This window comes from Aulonocara sp. 'chitande type north' Nkhata Bay, linkage group LG3 (assembly GCF_057382095.1).
Source record: "Aulonocara sp. 'chitande type north' Nkhata Bay isolate Kocher_YH1m ecotype deep benthic linkage group LG3, A_spYH_male_GT1.1, whole genome shotgun sequence".
Taxonomy (NCBI): domain Eukaryota; kingdom Metazoa; phylum Chordata; class Actinopteri; order Cichliformes; family Cichlidae; genus Aulonocara; species Aulonocara sp. 'chitande type north' Nkhata Bay.
In genome coordinates, this window is record NC_141346.1 from 27,209,440 (window position 1) to 27,227,483 (window position 18,044).

The 18,044-nt window shown below is 40.9% G+C and overlaps 1 protein-coding gene across 1 annotated transcript; it reads right to left on the reverse strand.

The window, feature by feature from the left end:
- Window positions 1-1,754: 1,754 nt before the first annotated feature.
- LOC147334918 (protein NLRC3-like) lies at window positions 1,755-8,723 on the reverse strand. The gene is made up of 6 exons (XM_086287015.1): window positions 8,507-8,723; window positions 6,615-8,409; window positions 6,181-6,354; window positions 5,637-5,810; window positions 3,045-3,091; window positions 1,755-2,969 (listed from the first exon to the last, which is right to left on the reverse strand). The coding sequence occupies exons 1-6, from the start codon at window positions 8,700-8,702 to the stop codon at window positions 2,428-2,430; spliced, it is 2,928 nt and encodes a 975-aa protein (XP_086143141.1). The 5' UTR covers window positions 8,703-8,723; the 3' UTR covers window positions 1,755-2,427.
- Window positions 8,724-18,044: the final 9,321 nt, after the last annotated feature.

Below are 18,044 nucleotides of genomic sequence, written 5' to 3' on the forward strand. Positions count from 1 at the left end.
ATTATTTTGTCACTTCCTCCAAACATCACAGATTTGAGCCTAAACAGAAACACATGAAAGGCAGTCCTGTTCATTTAGTAATTAGCAGGAGATGTTGCATGAAAGGACATGTGTGCCAAAGTCAGCGGTTAAATGTGGGGCCATCTTTTTTGTTTTTTTGAGGGTTTTTTTGTCACAACACACTGGAACGACTGCAGGTGTCCATAAGTTGTGGTACTTGAGCAGCATGCGCCACCGAAGAGGAGCAAACAGAAAGGGAGTAACTGTTTTAACTGTCAGGTAATTTCAAATGCAACATTTCTATAATCTCAACAAGCATCAGCAAATACACAAACTGGTGAAGCTGCTGTATTTCACAGGGAGAGAAAAGAAAGAGCTAACTTCACTCAGAGAAGGAAAAAGATAACAAAGAGGACAGGAGAGTATTTAAAGGGAAGGACTGCTAAGTGGAATTTGACAAACTGGAAATGTAAAGCTCATTTTTTTTAAGTCACACATTGGTTGACTTTTATATATTAATCACAGTGAAAGTGTGTGTGTGTGTGTGTGTGTGTGTGTGTGTGTGTGTGTGTGTGTGTGTGTGTGTCCTTCCATGCTAAGAAGTGTGGGCGCTTAAGTTAATTTGCCAAGTTTGAATTAGCAACTAAGGAAGAACAAACTTGGAGTATTTGATGTTGAGAAACAGCTCTTGTCTTTTGTGGCTCACTTTGTTGCTGCTGCAGCAGTGGCTGTGACATGAACTCTGCCTCATGTGTTCAGAGAGCTGCACACTTCACCAAACTTGAAGGAGCTGTGTATGTGTGCTTTGCTTGTGTTTCCACCTCTGGCCACCAGGTGGTGCTCTTTTGTGTTTTCTTTTCAGCTGAGTTGTATTTTTGGTCCCGTTAGTGAGGAGACAAACAGATATTTCAAATTTAAACAATTTAAACTGGCTCAAATAAAAGACCTCTTTAGTAACTCGGCTCCAAACAGACACTGACAGCAGAGAAGAAAACTGTTCACAGCTTTAACAACAAACAGTACTGGACTCCACCTGCTGGAGGCGCTGTGAGCTCACTGGACCCAATCAAACAGATTAAAATACTCCTTTGTACTTTACTCTTTCTTCAATCCTCACCTTTTCAGATTATTTTTTTTATCCTACTCTCATTTTCAAAGATGCATTTTGCATTTATTTACAGATTTTAATTATTTCTGTTAAATGAATCCAAACAGTCACTTTTAAATACACTCTAAGAAATAAAATGTTGTATTTACTCCACCCAGTTATGTCAACTGGTTCCACACAACTGGGTTAGTGAAATATAAAATGTATGATACATTTAATTTGAACAAGAAATTTTAAGTACATCTGATAAATCTACTCAACCAAAACAAGCTCTACTGAAAGTATAGGATCAAATCACTTTAACAGAATTGCAACTTACTCTATATAAGTTTGTAAATTAAATAAATCAAGTTTGTTAATTAACCTAATTTTAATAACACTTGGTGTGTATCCTACACACATATATACACGGGAGAAGTAAACATACACTGACAGAATCTGCAAGAAGTCAAGAAGAAAAAATCCAACTGTTTTGATCTTGATTCTTTTGTCTTCACTTTTCCGTTTCTGTTACATTTCATGAGTGTGTTTTAACACAGAATAAAAACCAAATCTGAGCTTGTAAAACTGTTTCTGTTCAGTCAAGAAACACAGACTGGAGGTCAGACTGTTTTTATTGATTATGAACTGAAGGGAGATGACTCCACAGCGTCCAGTTAGCCATAAGCTGCTCTTCTTGTATCGGCAGTACTAGAAGCTACATTTGGATCAACACAGACTAATAAATGGATCCAGAACCATCCAGATCAGTTGTTGTGAAAACTGGTCACACAGTGGTGATATTGCTTTTCTCCATGAACTAATTGTAGTGAAATGTTACTTAATTTGCATAACAAGAGAGAGACACAAATGTATAGTTATGCAATGTAAAAAATTAAAGACGCCTAAACACAAAATATTTAGAGCCTGCAGCGCTCATCATCATAAAGTCTAACCAACAACGTCTAAAATGTCTAAATTATATGTTCCAAAGATTTCATCCATCAGTGTAAGCATGATTAAAATGTGTATAATGCAACAGATTTAGTAATAGATGATAGTAATGCAACAGATTTAAAAATACTGTTCCTCTTTCCTCAGCACTAACAGTCCTGTGGGTATTTAAACTGCAGTATATAAGTAACAACTGATATCTGCTCTTAAAAAAAGGCACCAAAGACAATAAGATGATAAAAAAAAATTTTCAGGAGAATCAGTCTAATCCAACATCTCTGGACTGAAAAACAAACTAATATATGTACGAGACAGTTACCTGATATACTAAGTGAGGAAAAGTGTGAAACACCAATGTGAGAATATTTCTCTGCACAGTAAGTTCATTATTCTGAGTCAGCACAGAGGTGGATACTAGAGTCAGGCTTCACTCTAAACCCAGCATATACAGGTTCAGTGAAGGTGGTGTTGAAGGTGTGCAGGTGGATCAGTTTATCAGAGGAGACACTGTAGAAGGACACAGTTCCTGCAGAACAGTCCACATACACTGCTACTTTGTGAGAAAGAGCTGAGGGGAGAAGAGGGATGGCTCTTAAATCAAATTTGTGACTTGCATAGTAACCCTTATCATGACTGCAGTTGAGACTCCAGGATTGATGAGTCCTTCCAAACCTGCTTTCATCCTCTTCTCCTTTCCGTCTGATTCCTCCATAAGCTACAGCAACATGAACCTCTCCACTCCACTCAACCTCCCAGTAACAGCGACCAGTCAGACTGTTGGTACACAGCAGCTGAGGCCAGTGATCAAACCTAAGATCATGATCAGGATACAGCTGGTCTTCTTCCACATGTGTCACCTCCTTCTTGTTTTCAGACAGTTTGAGGTTTCTGTGTGCTGTGTTTGGATCCAGCGTCAGATCACAGAAATCTAAAAGGAACCGTGACAAAAAATGTAGAACAGTACAAGATTGTTGAATGCAGCTCATAAATCAAAAATACTTACATTTCATTAGACCTGGTCTCATCCACTGGACTCCTTGAGGCTCCACACTGAAATGAGCACATTATCTTTTAGTGTGCAGACATGGCCTTTATGTTCTCTGATTCATCTTTTCTAGAAAATAACCTTGTGTTTTATTTTATCTCTTAATAAAGTCAAACAGATATACACTTTCTACGGTTCTAAGGTTCGATGTATCAAAGCACAATTTAAAAAAAAAAATCATCTGGTCCGTACCAGGTTCTTAAATTACCTAAATACAACCTGACAGTGAGTATTAGACATGTAAAAAGGTCAAAATCATGTATAAAAATCTGTGTGCACACAGTGCACAGGAATTGAATAACTTAAGAGGAATCGCTTTATGATAGGCTCCAGCGCCCCCCGCGACCCTGAAAAGGATAAGCGGAAGCGAATGGATGGATGGATGGATGGAATCGTTTTTTGAAGAATTCTAACTTTTCACATGACTGTATCAGCTCTGCATGAAATAACAAATATTTACTTCACTTTTATTTGGCACCAGGAAAGTCGAAATCCTGTTTCAAAGCTTACAGTAGTTCTGCATTTTTTGGCATAAAGGCACACAGTAAGCTCCAGACTGAGAATAAGTCTGGGGAACCCAATCTGACACAAAACATTGGCAAGGGGTGACAATGAAACAAAAGTGTTACAGTTATCTTCTCAACCAGGTGAACTAAAACTAAAACTTCCGGTATGATGGCGCCTGTGTTTGGCTCTACCACTGCCGGGTGCAGTTTGTCGTGCTCTACTACTGTTGTGTTATTTTTTTCTGCTCTACTGTTCTCACTCAGTTTTAATGATGTATTTGCTGCCCTGGTGTATGATCGCCTGGCTTTGCTATCCATCCAATCCTCTATGATGCCTCACGATGTCTCGTCATCCTCTGGCATTTTCCACCCTCCTCCATTAACTGGATCCTCGTCAGGCGATTTCGGTGGTCCCTCTAGACCACAGAGAAGGAGAGGGAGAAGAGGAGGTTTTCAGGTAAAGCTCAGGCTTTACTGGCGGCGTGGTTTGGCTGATAAGCGACGTCGAGTGTGCGTTGTCTCCTGTGTTTAGAAAAGCTCCATGGAGGGGGACTTGTTTTCCACGGCCTTGTTTGGACCTGGCTCTTTGTGACCAGGATGATGGATTGTGGACACAGCGTTTGGAGTTTTGGGATGTTTGGGGTTTTTTTCTGGTTTTGTACTTTCGATTATTCTTGTTTTCATGATTATATATTCTGTATTGGTTTCATACTTTCTTGCAGCAGCATTTCAGCAACCTCTAAACTCAGTCCGAGTCTTTCTCCTGTTGTTTATGAGACGTTTCCACCAGAAGCGTCAGTGGGAATAACGGAGCAGGAGGGAAAGTCTTTGTGGGTCATTCATCATCATGTAAATATGATGAGGATATTGTGTGTTCAAATTCAGCTGTCTAAGTGTGTGGTGAGTTCATTGAGAGAACGTGTGTCCAGCTTGTATTCCTGTGTATATATTGTCTGTGTTTCACTCTGCTCGTTGTTGCCCCCTCCCTCTTGGTGCATGTAATCTCTGTTAGCCTGTTTGGTATTAAGTCAAGTTGTTCCTGTTATTGTTTTTGTTTTGTAGCTTCGGTTATTTCCAGCCTCAATAGAGCTACTGAGTCCTGCATGCAGAGTCCACTCTTTGTTTGAGGATGAAGTCACTTGATGCTGTGGATAACATTTTTAGAAACATTTTGATAACATCTGCAGAAAAAAACTGGAAGAGAGAAGTTAGTCTTTTGACTTTTTGGGGTACCTTGTGTACTAAGGTACTCATTTACTAAATAGAAGACATCCTGGGCTTTCCACTGATATTTCATGTGTTTGGGTGGCCTCTTTTAGCTCCAAAAAGGGAAGGAAAACAATAAAAAGTTCAATGAGAAGATTATTTTTTTCTCGATTCTCAGGAGGCTATGACAGCAAACATTCCAATTAAGTCAATATTTATTTAATTACACTTTGAATCTGAGTACTTAATTGAATTGAGAGCATGTATTATTCTTCCCAATCATAATTAAAAATAAAATGTTCCTGAACAGATTACTTGTTCATGAAAATGGGAATCGTGGCGCCTCACCTGGATAAAAACAGGGAGGTAAGGCTGTGACTGCGTGGAGCATGAAGTGAGGCCATAGGGAACGCAGCAGGAAGCAGCAAAATTAAACTATAAACCCTGGATCACAGACCCAGAACCACCACAAAGGCACCTGTCAGAACTGGGGTTAAACACATCAAAACCTCACTTAACCATGGTCATGTGATGTTGGTGTTTTGAGCCACACTTTAAAGCAGTGTTTTAAAACATCTGCATCTAGGAAGATTTACACAGTCTTTAAAAGTCAATAGGGTCCAATCCTTATCTATTTGTTACATTCTCCTTCAAGCTGTGTATCCTTCCTTGTGTGCCCACACATGGGCTTTTGGCTGCCATTGGTTCTGAGTCATTCACCCACACAGCTGCCCATTTAACTGGACATACAGACTGTTTTACTGGCAATTAGGTCAGTGGTTACCTTACAATATCCTGGAGAAAAAAATATTTTCAGCTTTGTTTCCTCTTTTCCTACCAGAGTATTTCCAGTTTCACATGTGGATCCTCCTTTTGAACAGAAAAAAGCTTCATTCCTGAGTCTCCTGGATGATTATAGCTCAAGTCCAACTCTTTCAAATAGGAGGGATTGGAGCGCAGAGCTGTGGCCAGAGAGGTGAAGCCTGTTCCTGTGATCTGACAGCCTGACAACCTTCAAACACATCAACATGTCACATCATTGTAATGAACTGCTCTGAATTTGATGATGTACATGCAGTCGAACTAACAGATTCTGATTTCAGTTAAAGTTGTTAAAAAGACAAACAAACTGGCTTTTCTTCACTCAGTTTTAAAAAAGAACAAAACACATTGACTTTCTGTCTTTTTTGCTATGATGGACAATCATAAATAAAGTCATATTTTTCTGATTTATGAAGTGTGTGTTTTTCACTTTCTACTCTACTGTTCTCTTTCAGAGCTTACACCACAACAGAAACAACATCAGAAACAACATATTAACATCTATAAAATAATGACAGTTGTGAAATGTCCAAATCACCTGAAACAAAGAGTCAGCTAACCTGAGAGTTTCCAGCATACAGTGTGGACTCCCAAGTCCAACACAAAGCAGCTCCACTCCTGAGTCCTGGAGGTTGTTGTTACTCATGTCCAGCTCTCTCAGTCTGGAGGACTGAGAACTTAAAATTGAGGAAAGAGCTTCACAGCTTCTCTCTGTGAGGTTACAGCCACTCAACCTAGAAAGACATGGATATCGGTGAACTTTGCAACCTTTTCAAATAAACACTTTAACCCTCTCAGGCTCAAATTAAGTTTCTGTTGCTAATACACAAAAGAATACCTGCAGTGGTACTGCTGAGTAAAAAAAAAAACTTTTATACATATAAAATATGTATGTGGGGTAATCACGTTGTTAGCTTTTAACTGTTGCAAATCTGCAACGCCTGCCTTGAGGGGGTTAAAGCAATATCTTGCCAGGATTAAACTGGATACTTACTGGGCTTTCTTACAGGCTTTGACCACTGGCAGCAGCTGCAAAAGAGCCTCTTCTGAAGCTAAATATTTCTTCAAGTCAAACTCATCCACACCTGTTTCTGATGACAGTAGGATGAAGACCAGAGCTGACCACTGAGCAGGAGAGAGATCAACTTTGGACAGGTGTCCTGAACCCAGTTGATGCTGGACCTCCTTCACTACAGTGTCATCATTCAATTCATTCAGACAGTGGAGTAGATTCATGCTTTTTTCAGGAGAGAGAGCGCCATTCATCCTTTCTTTAATGTACTTGACTGCTTCCTGATTTATCTGTGAGCTGATTCCTGTTTGTGTGAGCAGGCCTTGTAGGAGATCCTGATTGGATGGCATCGAAAGACCAAGGAGGAAGCGAAGAAACAATTCCAGATGTCCATTTGGACTTTTTAAGGCCTTGTCCACAGCACTCTGGTAGAACTGTCTTACTGAAGATTCTCCAGTCTGCACTGAGGCTGTTTCTTCTTCTTTCAGCAGGTTGATACCAGAGTTGGTGAATGTCAGATGGACATGAAGAGCTGCCAGAAACTCCTGAACACTCAGATGGACAAAACAGTAAACCTTCTCTTGGTACAGCCCTCTCTCTTCTTTAAAGACCTGTGTGAACACTCCTGAGTACTCTGAGGCTTCTCTGACATTAATGTCACACTCTGTCAGGTCTGATTCATATAAGATCAGGTTTCCCTTCTGCAGCTGCTCAAAAGCCAGTTTCCCGAGTGACTCAATCATCTTACTGCTCTTTGGACTCCAGAGAGGATCTGTCTCAGCTCCTCCATCATACTTGATGTTCTTCACTTTGGTCTGAACCACCAGGAAGTGAATGTACATCTCAGTCAGTGTCTTGGACAGCTTTCCTCCAGCCTGTTTGGTTTTTAACAAACTCTCTAGAACTGTAGCAGTGATCCAGCAGAAGATTGGGATGTGACACATGATGTGGAGGCTTCGTGATGTCTCCATGTGAGAGATTATGGTGTTGGCCTCTTCCTTGTCTCTGAGTCTCTTCCTGAAGTACTCTTCCTTCTGTGGGTCAGTGAACCCTCTGACCTCTGTAACCATGTCTGTATAGTCAGCAGGGATCTGATTGGCTGCTGCAGGTCGTGTGGTTATCCAGATGTGAGCAGAAGGAAGCAACTTTCCCCTGATGAGGTTTGTCAGCAGCACATCCACTGATGTGGACTCTGTAACATCAGTGAGGATCTCAGTGATGTGGAAGTTCAGAGGAAGTCGACACTCATCCAGACCATCAAAGATGAACACAACTTTGAACTTTTTAAAGTTACAGATTCCTGCTTCTTTGATTTCAGTGAAGAAGTGATGAATAAGTCCCACTAAGCTGAACTTTTTATCCCTCAGTAAATTCAGCTCTCTGAATGGGAATGGAAAAATGAACTGGATGTCCTGGTTGGTCTTGTCTTCAGTCCAGTCCAAAGTGAACTTTTGTGTCAGGAATGTTTTCCCGATGCCAGCCACTCCTTTGGTCAGAACTGTTCTGATTGGTTTGTCTCTTTCAGTCGAAGCTTTAAAGATGTCTTCACACCTGATTGTTGTTTCTGGTCTGTTTGGTTTCCAGGAAAACATTTCAATCTGTCTGACCTCATGTTCAGTGTTGACCTCTCCGGTCCCTCCCTCTGTGATGCAGAGCTCTGTGTAGATCTGATTTAGAGTGGTTCGGGTTCCTGGTTTAGCAATCCCCTCAGAGACACACTGGAACTTCTTCTTCAGGTTACATTTAAATGTATTCTCACAAAGTGGATCAGGACTTTCTACAGGAAAGCAACAGAAACATGAGTGTTATAGTAATGGAAATTTTGACAATTTCATTCCATTAAAGACTGAATTTATGAAGAGAAATCCTCTCACTGCTCTGCAGACAGTCAGCCAGCTCCTCCTGTTTCATTATTCTCAGGAAGTTAACTGCAAGTTTGAGAAATGCCTCTCTGCTGCTCCTTCTCTGCTTCTCTTCCTCACTGTCCAACACCTCTTCATCCCTCTGACACTCTGAATAATCTGGATTCAGATCATTCTGCATCTTCTTTAGCTCGTTCTTCACAAACATGATAATGTTTTCCTCCAGCCTCTGGAAAATAAATGACACAACCTGAAATTAACGAAAATCAGATCTTCATTGTAAAAAATACTTTTTTACAGATTTGTTTTTTGTGTGTTTTCAATTTAACAGAAATACAGCGTTAAAAGATATGCAGGTAACTAATTAAATTAAAACTTCTGTCAGAGAAAAAAATATATAATTCCAAAATATCATTGTTATAAGATAAGGATAAGTTCTTGGATAAGTGTGTCATTTTGTGTGTGTCATTTTTCACAGATTTGTTTTGTGTGTTTTGAATTTAACAAAGGAAACAATAAAATAATAACATAAATTAAATTAAATAATTCTAAGTACTCGGTTATTTCCCCATCTTACATCTTATGTACCTTGTAGTTTCCTGCAAATTCCACGTAAGTACAGGGTACTTTCACCTTATTTTCAGGTCGTGTTATAAAGTTATGCTGAAACTTTGTTTTGAAAAGTGTTTTATAAATACAAATAAAGTAATAAATTATTTCCCTGTTGAATTATTTCTGATATTTTGCCATTATTTTATGATGAATATTGGACTGTGCAACATGAAAATAGTTACAAACAGAGGTTGGTGTACATGTACAAACCTTAAATACTGAGTCCAGATCAGTTTGATGCTGCAGACTCTCCTGATCAGCTCTTTGGAGACATTATGAAGACATTTGAACCATTTTGCACATAAATACAAGCCAAAGATTTCTTCTTCTACTGTTAGAAAATCATCCTGATTAAAACAAGCACAACTGTGCTGTAACAAACCTATTATGTTAATTTATAGACTTATTTATTTATTTATTTATTTAACTCCACTAGTCCAAAACTAACAGGTCAGTGATGGTTCTGTACCAGTGTTCTTGTAATGACCATATTATGGATATTTCCTGCACATTACATCATCACATTAAAAAAGTCAGATTCGTGTTGTTGTGTTGAAGTGTTTCATTTCAAATTTGACCTTTGTGCCTTTAAAATACCAGCAGCAAGTAAAAGCATCTTACAGCAGCAGCTGAAGCTTTTTTCTGAGTAAAAAAACTTAAAATACACATTAAAAAATCGTATCAGCAGCCTGTCAGTCTTACACATGGAGCTCTTTAATCTCAGGACTGAGGCCAGGTGTACCACAGAGCTGTAAGGTAAATGTGAATGTCTTACTCCTCAGCAGCAGCAGACTTTGTTCCTTTAAAGTTAAAGATGAAATATCTTGACCGATCACTCTTCAAAGACACACAGCTGGGTCCAGATTCAGGTTCAGGGGCATCTGGTGTCTCAGTGATCCTGGTGAACAGAGAAAAAGACCATCAGGCAGAGAAATTACATTTTTAGCCTTCAGACACAAAAAGTAGGATAAACTTGGAGCTTGTCACAGTGATAATATTACAGTAAGGCTAAAAACTTTGATGCTCTTCACAATGTTCTCTTTAGTCTGTTTGTTTATTCTTCTTTTTGTGAACAAAGCTAAAAAAAAATTAATAATCAATGACTAAACCAAACCTTCTCACTGTTTACTCATGGAGTTAAGATACGTTTAACATTTTGTTAAGTCTTACCTCTCATCAGGAGTCAGTTTCCTGCTTTTAAAGTCAGGACGGTCTTTCTCTGGAGATCTGGGTCTGGTCTCAGGCTCAGGAGAGTCTGGTCTGAGGAGTGAGGAAAAGAATAAGGCAGGGTTATATATATACACTTTTCTAATCTCCAGGTGGAACATACGCTGGAAAAACTTTGCAGGGTTAAATTGAATTAACAAAACAGAGAGCAGGTTTGTTGTAGAGAGTTACTGCATGTATGAAATCACTTCTGTTTTTGTTCTTTTAGCAGTGAAGATAATGCAAGGTTTTGTGTGATACCTTTCCATGTTGGTAAAAACCTGCAGTCACCTGATGGAAGAGAAAAGTGAGAATAAAACACATATTTTAATTTTTTTATGTTTATTGAGATATTTGATAGGGAGAAGGTGGTGACTTGTTTAAGTATAATAATAGTTTTATATTATATTATATAATATATTATAAAAAAAACATTAAAAAAAACATAAAAAAAACTTACATGATATAAATCAGATCAAAGATTCACTTTTTCATCATCTTCCTGAACACTGTCTTGTGGTGGATTTTTGTTTGATATGTATAACTATGTAACTATATACTCTATATATCTATGTGCACTGAACATATATATTTTAACTTTCATGTAGAGTCTTAAGCGCAAGACATTTTGCTTCACCGAGGTTTATTAAGGTTTTACAGTAACAGGGCAGTTAATGCTGTTGAGAGTTCGCCTGAATAACTCACTCTCCAGCTCCTAACTAACCTTCCCTAATACACACTCAACGTCTTTCATGCAGCACAACCAAAACAGTAACATTGTAACAGAGATCCTGAACACATCACGATAAAATATCATACGATATAATCACACACACACACACACACACACACACACACACACACACACACACACACACACACACACACACACACACACACATACTTTGAACTACACTGAAGTGTTTAAGATTGTGCCACTTGCTGTATGAGATTTAATAATTAGGATTAATGTGTGATGTTTGACCGTGTCATGACCTGTTGTGATAAGCCAGCGCAAGGGGTCCTGACTGGCCTTTGGCCAAGACCTCGGACTCTACTTGACCCCTGCAGCTGTGTTGGGCGCGTAGGAAAGTTACCCAGCAGCAGGGGGCGGGGATACTGGTCCATATATATTAGGGGACCAGACGACACCCCCAGCGCTTTTTTCCTCCTGCTGCTGCTTCATCTCTGTGTTGCTCTGCTGTCTGTGCTTAAGGCTGTACACCCCGGGGTTTTGCTTTGCTTGCTTTCTGCTATGTAATTCTCTTGCTAAATGTCTGTATGTATTTTTCCTGCTGTTCATATGATTCAGTGTATTAAACTCTGTTCCAAGAATTCTACTCTTTTCCTCTTCGCCTCTTTCGCATCTTTTTGAGTTGGATCTCTACATCGTTGGTGGGAGAAGGTTATCAGGGTGGCTTCAAAATTTGCGACCACTGTCTGTCTGCAGCTGTTTGCTGTCTGCACTGGGATAAGATCTGATTCTGTGCTTTCTCTATTAAGATCTTTTCTTACTTTCACCACTTTATACTTCAGGAGTTTGAGTCTGTATTTAAGTAAAAGTATTTTCCTGCTACACATCGTAGATCACATAACACACATTTTAGAAATGATGCTCTTCTTCAGCTTTCTCAGCTTTTCTTTCATTCTTAGACTGTGTGTAACCACTGCAGGATTTAAAGAAACATCTTAAAATAATACAATAAAAACATTTTAATTTAAAAAAAATAAATAAATAAAATGAAAATATTTCAAAGCTCACCAAATGTCCACTATCAGTGTGTTTTATTCTGTAGCTCACTTCCTTGTTTTTCCTCTTATATGTTATTGTTTTGAATACAGGTGCTCACTGTACTGATGACACGCCTACACTGTTAGACTGGTTAAACTGGTTAAACTGGGAAAACACTGCCTTGTTCTGATGTTTTGCTGAATTTCCTGCCCCTGGCTACTGAATTTCATCTATCAAGTAAAGGGTTTGAACAACTAAACATAAATTATGCAGTTACTAAATGGCGTAAAACATTTTAATCGAATAATAATTATCTTAAGAACTGTAGGGCTCTGCGTCCTGACAAAGTCAGAAATGATCCAGCCGCCTAAATCAGAAACATGATAAATTAGAAAGAGCGCTCATCACCCAGAGGCATTAACGGTTTTGTCAAAGCACATAAAACCATCATCTGATTGTCTGAAAACAGAAAAAAAACGAATTCATGGTTCATGTCTCACCTTTAGTCCTTCCAACAGAGTCTGTTCTGCCTGCAGTGGGAAACCTTCAGCCTCCTCAGTCCAGTAAAAAGGTTCTCAAAGGTTTTGTGGTCACGAGCCCCTTTCAGAGGACAACATTATCCCATATAATCAGCTGTTTGGACTTAGCTTCACATGATGATGTGTGCTGACTGAAATATTTAACCACGTTCACCAGATAGCTGACTGGCTAATAATTCATTGGTAGCAGGACAGAAGACACAGAATTACAGTAAAAATAAATGAAAGATAAAATACATACGTCTGCCGTGTGTCCTTCTTTCACTCTGTACCTTTTTCATCAGCCCTTACAGGACACAGAACCAAGTCTACTTTCATATCCAAACACAGGTATCACGCCCGGCTGCCTGGGTGAGGTTACATCAGCGAGTTTGTTCCTCTGTTTGTGTTCACAACAGCTTCTGTTCAGTTTTCAGTAACTTCGAAGAAACACACAGTTATTATTGGGTTTGGTTTTATGAGTAAAGTTTGAAGACAACAGTAAAACAGGAGTAAAAAAAAAATAATTATTATGTGTGTGTGTTGACCTTGAAACAAAAAAATATGATCCTCTGTAATAGGAACTAATATGAGCTCGTGTTTATGTGTCTCTTTGGCACACTTAGATCAGCTGTGTCATAGTCGTTTATGATTAACCTCTGGGTGGTCTTGGGTCGATTTGTGCCATTTTTCATTGTTCATTTACACGCCATTTGCACTGTGTTGAATGGAATATAGCGAAAGTCTGCAAAAAAAAAGTTCGGTCACATTTACTGTTAAAATTTCAGTATGACTTCCGGAAATTAGCTTCAGTGGCTAAGCTACAGACAAACTTACACTATCGGTCCTAGTGGTCGATTTGTGCCCCATTGAAACCCATTATAAACGCTATTTTTCACGGCAAAAAAATTACGGTCAAATCGATCGTGATCGGTTATGTTTCCGTTTCCGTTTGCAGTACTGGCCTTAGAGTTTTAATTTTTTTATTTGTCCACCGGGTGGCGCCCTTGCTCCACATTTGACCCCGGGCTGGAAAACAGCGGGCTGCTTAAACAGACCTGCGGGAAACGAAGCCTCATTTCCGGCGTGCAGCAGCGGCTTCGCCCGCTGATCGGGCGGGACCATTTTCGGCCCCTAGGACCATTTGAGGGTGCTTTTTTTTTTTAATCAACAGGAAATGACGTATTTGTTGTGACGTGGTACCGGACGTGTGTGTTGGAAAAAGGGGTCCGACGCAACATGCCCCGGTCATCGTCGGGAGTTAACCCGGGAGGATGCACTGATTTCGGCCTAGAGGAGGAGCATTTGCCGCCTGGAGACCATTTTCTGGTCCTGAAAAAAAAAAAAAAAGGCGATCGAAATGAAGGTTGGTGCCAATCTTTAGTCCATCTAAAGGCCTAATTATAATAACAATCAAATATTACTTCAAATGTTGTTTTTTTTTAATATTTCGTTTTGTTTTGGGGGGCTAAAAAAAACGGTGCGCTCATGTAATTAAACTGCGATTAAAAGGGTTAAAACCCCCGAAATATAATTAAAACTTTACATGGATAGTTCAGGGAGAAGTAGTTTTAAAAGATTGGCTAATTTAAAGTGGAATAAAATATTAATATATAAATTTTTCATAGCACTTTTTTGGGCGTGGTCGATTTGTGGCTCTAGGTCCGATAGTGTATGCATTTTTCTAGGACCCCCCAGAGGTTAATAAAAAAAATCCCAATACGAAGGCAAATATTTCATTATGAACTCTAAATATAAAACCAGACAAATAATTATCCTGTGATTTGATGCAAATAAATAAGATGTTATGATGGTGTAGATGTTTATCAATATTGATAATAATTCAGTGTCCAATCTCAGGTCATTGGCTCAGAGTTTTATTGGCCCATTTTTCTTGACTTGTGAAAAAAGATTTGTGCTTTTATGATTTTGAATATAAATGCAGTTCAATGAACTCAATATTTGACATTGTGTCACTTTCAATCTGGAAAATGTCACAAAACCCTTGAAAATAATACAGACTCACCCCTGTTTGCTGCAGGCATCACTTCTGTGTAAAATATGCCTGTAAATTAAACATGTGGATTAAGTTAAAAGTTCATCTGCAGATTTTTCTCTGTGTTAAACAAACGGTGTTGGATGGAGCAGCTACAAAGTTTGCTTTTCTTCATGTCAGAGATTGTTGTCAGGTGTTTTGATGAAGGAGCTTTTCCCAGTAAACATTTTAACAGTGATTACAAGATGCCACATGCAGGGCCATGGAGTAGGGGTATGTCACCAGGGTGCAGAGGAGGCTACCCCCCGTCCCCTTCTGGCTGCATCTCCCTCAATTTGATCCCACAACTTAGACATTCACATTACTCACACTCTCATTACACATACATATAGGATCTTGGGGGTGGGCACGATACACGGAATCCAAAGTACCATCAGGGTGTACACCCCACCCCTGGCGTCGTTGCCCACCTCTCAATTTTAAATACACGTAGACATTGAGGGCTAGCAGGAGGGACTATGCGCTTACCTGCTGCTCTCTGGCAGGTAGCTCCATGCCCTCCTGGGTTTTAAATGCACCTTAGAACACACATACACTAACACTACAATGAGCGGGCGGAAGGAGGTTTGGAGTCTTCTCTCACCCCCATTCTCTGCGGCCTGCTGGAGCGGGGGGGCTAGGAGGAGGAGTTGGCCGTCCGACTGCGGTCTGGAGTGTGGGGCCTCCCTGCTGCTGCGGAGTCGGGGCAGTCTGCCTCTCCCCACCACAGGGAAAAGGGTAACACCACCTGGGTCTGGGTGCAGTTCCCCCCTCCAGGGGCAAGGGTACCTAGACCCGGTTGGTAGAGTACGCTTGGGGAGTGTGATCGTGTGTACAGCGTCTCTTTATGTCTGTCTCCACGTTGGTTGAGTGTGGAGTGCACATGAGGGCATGAGGGTGGGAATGGATGTTTGTATCTGTGTGTGCCTGTATGTCTGTGTCTATATGTCAGGTTGGGTATCAGACGCCACCTCTCTGGGGACATCTCAGGCCCTCCAAGGTTTGGAGGCCTATCTCCCCCCACCACTACTTCCCCTGCCAGTGGCAGACTCCCTCAGACATCGGTGCATTGGTGGTTCTTTGTGTCTGGGGGTGGGCGTCCAGGTACACACCGGCTCACTCCTTGGCGGCCGCTTATCGGGGTCTGGAGCCTGGGGCTCGCTCGGGCCACTTCGGAGGTGGGGTGCCCCCGGCCTCTCGGCCTGGGGCTCGGTCACTCAGGCACAGCTGGCTGCCGGCGGAGCTCACGGGCGCGTCACTGCAACTCCCCCTGACTTCTGCTCCGCGGCTGCTGGGCGAGCCCTCATCTGGGACTCTCCTCAGCTCTTACTGGAACAGTGGCGCGGCTGCCCCTCTGTTGGTCTTCCATGATCTCTTGTGTTCTGGGGGCCTCTGGATGTCTGGAGTTTTGATCAACTCCATACCTGCTTCATGCCCTGGAGGATGGGGCTGTGGCCCCCCCACACCCTCTAGCAGATCATTACATGAAGGAACCTTTTAAAAAAACAAGCGCGTCCATGCTCACAGGTATACACACGGGTGCTCACACACACAAACTACACCCTTTTTGGCTCCTACCCCAAAGCACACTGTGTTCTGTTGATCTTATGTGCTGCACAATAATGTTTAATATTTAGTATTTACTGTCATATTCCCATATATCATTGTGATGTTGTTTATTCTATTACTCTTGTTCTCTTCTGCTTGTTTTCTTTTTTCTTTCTCAACAGGTGATCCAGGTGATCGATATATGCATTTTTTTTTCTGCCCATTCTGTTGGTTTTTGTCTTTTGCCCTTCTCCCCCGTCCCTCTTCTCAGCTGTTTCTCTTTCCCTCTTTCTTTCTCCCCTTCTTTCCCCCAGTCAAGTCTGTCCCGTATTCAGCAGGTGAAAATAAAATAAACAATAAAAGGTGAATCAAATGGACCATTATGGCCAGGCTGGGATGGTCAATTTGGTAAAGTAAATCCATTGGGCATCTTTCTTTGCCTTTAGACAATAATTCTGATGGCAAAAGAGCCAAACGGGACAGGCAAAAAATCCCACCCCCCCCCCCCCCCAAAAAAAAAAAAAAACAGTGATTACAAGAACAGCGCTGTTGTTCTCTTTCACTCTACCTGAGCTCACCATCTCAGTAACAGCCCCACTCTTTGGTGTAAATTTGCCTTTTTATTATTTCTGTAACTTGATTTTTCTTACCTAATGTGTGCTCACTGTCTGTGTGTTTGTGTGTGTCTGTGTCCACAAACTTGGCCAAATAAATTAAAAGAAAATTCAAAGAATAAATAAATTAGGGGTTAAGAATCAGAATAGTTCATTATGTAAATGAGTCATGAGACGTGAGAATCCCTTAATTTTTTTTATGTTTCCATTTTTTGTTAAAAACTGATTCAGTGCTGGTTTCACTGCACTCCTTACACTCCTTAGGCGCGGAGGGCTACGGGCTAAGCTAAAGCTAACACCACACCGGCTGCCTTTACCCAGTATTTTCCTCGCCAATGTCCGTTCTCTGGCAAACAAAATGGATGAGATACGGCTCTCCATCACTAACAACAGACGGATTATGGACTCAAATGTCATGTTTTTCACCGAAACATGGTTGAACAACAGCTGCCCGGACAATGCTATCGAGTTAGCAGGACACCACACACACCGAGCCGACAGGCTAGCAGATGACTCCGGCAAGACCAGAGGTGGAGGTTTGTGCATTTATATTAACAATGCTTGGTGCATGAACTCCACTACTACTGAGAGTCGCTGCTCACCTAATGCGGAGTTTTTAATGGTCAAATGCAGACCTTATTACCTCCCCAGAGAACTCACTTCTATCATACTCACTGCCGTGTATATACCCCCCGACGCTAATGCTAGGTTGGCCATGAAAGAACTTTCTGCAGCCATTAACAAACACCAGAATAAACACCCCGAGGCTGCTTTTATTGTTGCTGGCGACTTCAACCACACCAACTTAAAGACAGTCCTCCCCAGATTCCACCAACATGTCTCCTGCCACACAGAGGAGACAAGACTTTAGACCATGTGTATTCCAACCTGGCTGGAGCCTACAAAGCCACACCCCTCCCCCACATTGGACAATCGGACCATCTCTCCCTGTTCCTCACACCTAGGTATTCACCACTCATGCAACGTGTGAAACCTGCTGTGACAACACCTTCTCACTCCCAACTCGTCAAACGTGTGACGCATGGTCAGGCTCCCTCTGCTGCACTTATGGACGCGCAGGGTACCCCTCTCGCGTCGGGAATTGACGTGAAGGGTCCTCCGATTGAAGAGATTGCTGCGGAAGTGCCTGTTGTCGGTATATTTAGACATTTTCCAAATCACATTGTAGTGACGTATACAGAACACAATAAATTATATAATGTAAACAACTACCTGAAAAACAGGTAGAACGATGCTTTTGTATCGTTTATTGCATTTACGGAGG

What these genes read in the sequence shown, in the direction of transcription:
- LOC147334918 (XM_086287015.1), bottom strand. Translation starts at nt 8,702, where the DNA reads ATGTTTGTGAAGAACGAGCTAAAGAAGATGCAGAATGATCTGAATCCA. An exon ending in GGCTGACTGTCTGCAGAGCA is followed by an intron (nt 8,410 to 8,506) that starts GTGAGAGGATTT and finishes GCTTTCCTGTAG; the next exon opens with AAAGTCCTGATCCACTTTGT. An exon ending in AAAGCCTGTAAGAAAGCCCA is followed by an intron (nt 6,355 to 6,614) that starts GTAAGTATCCAG and finishes ATGTCTTTCTAG; the next exon opens with GTTGAGTGGCTGTAACCTCA.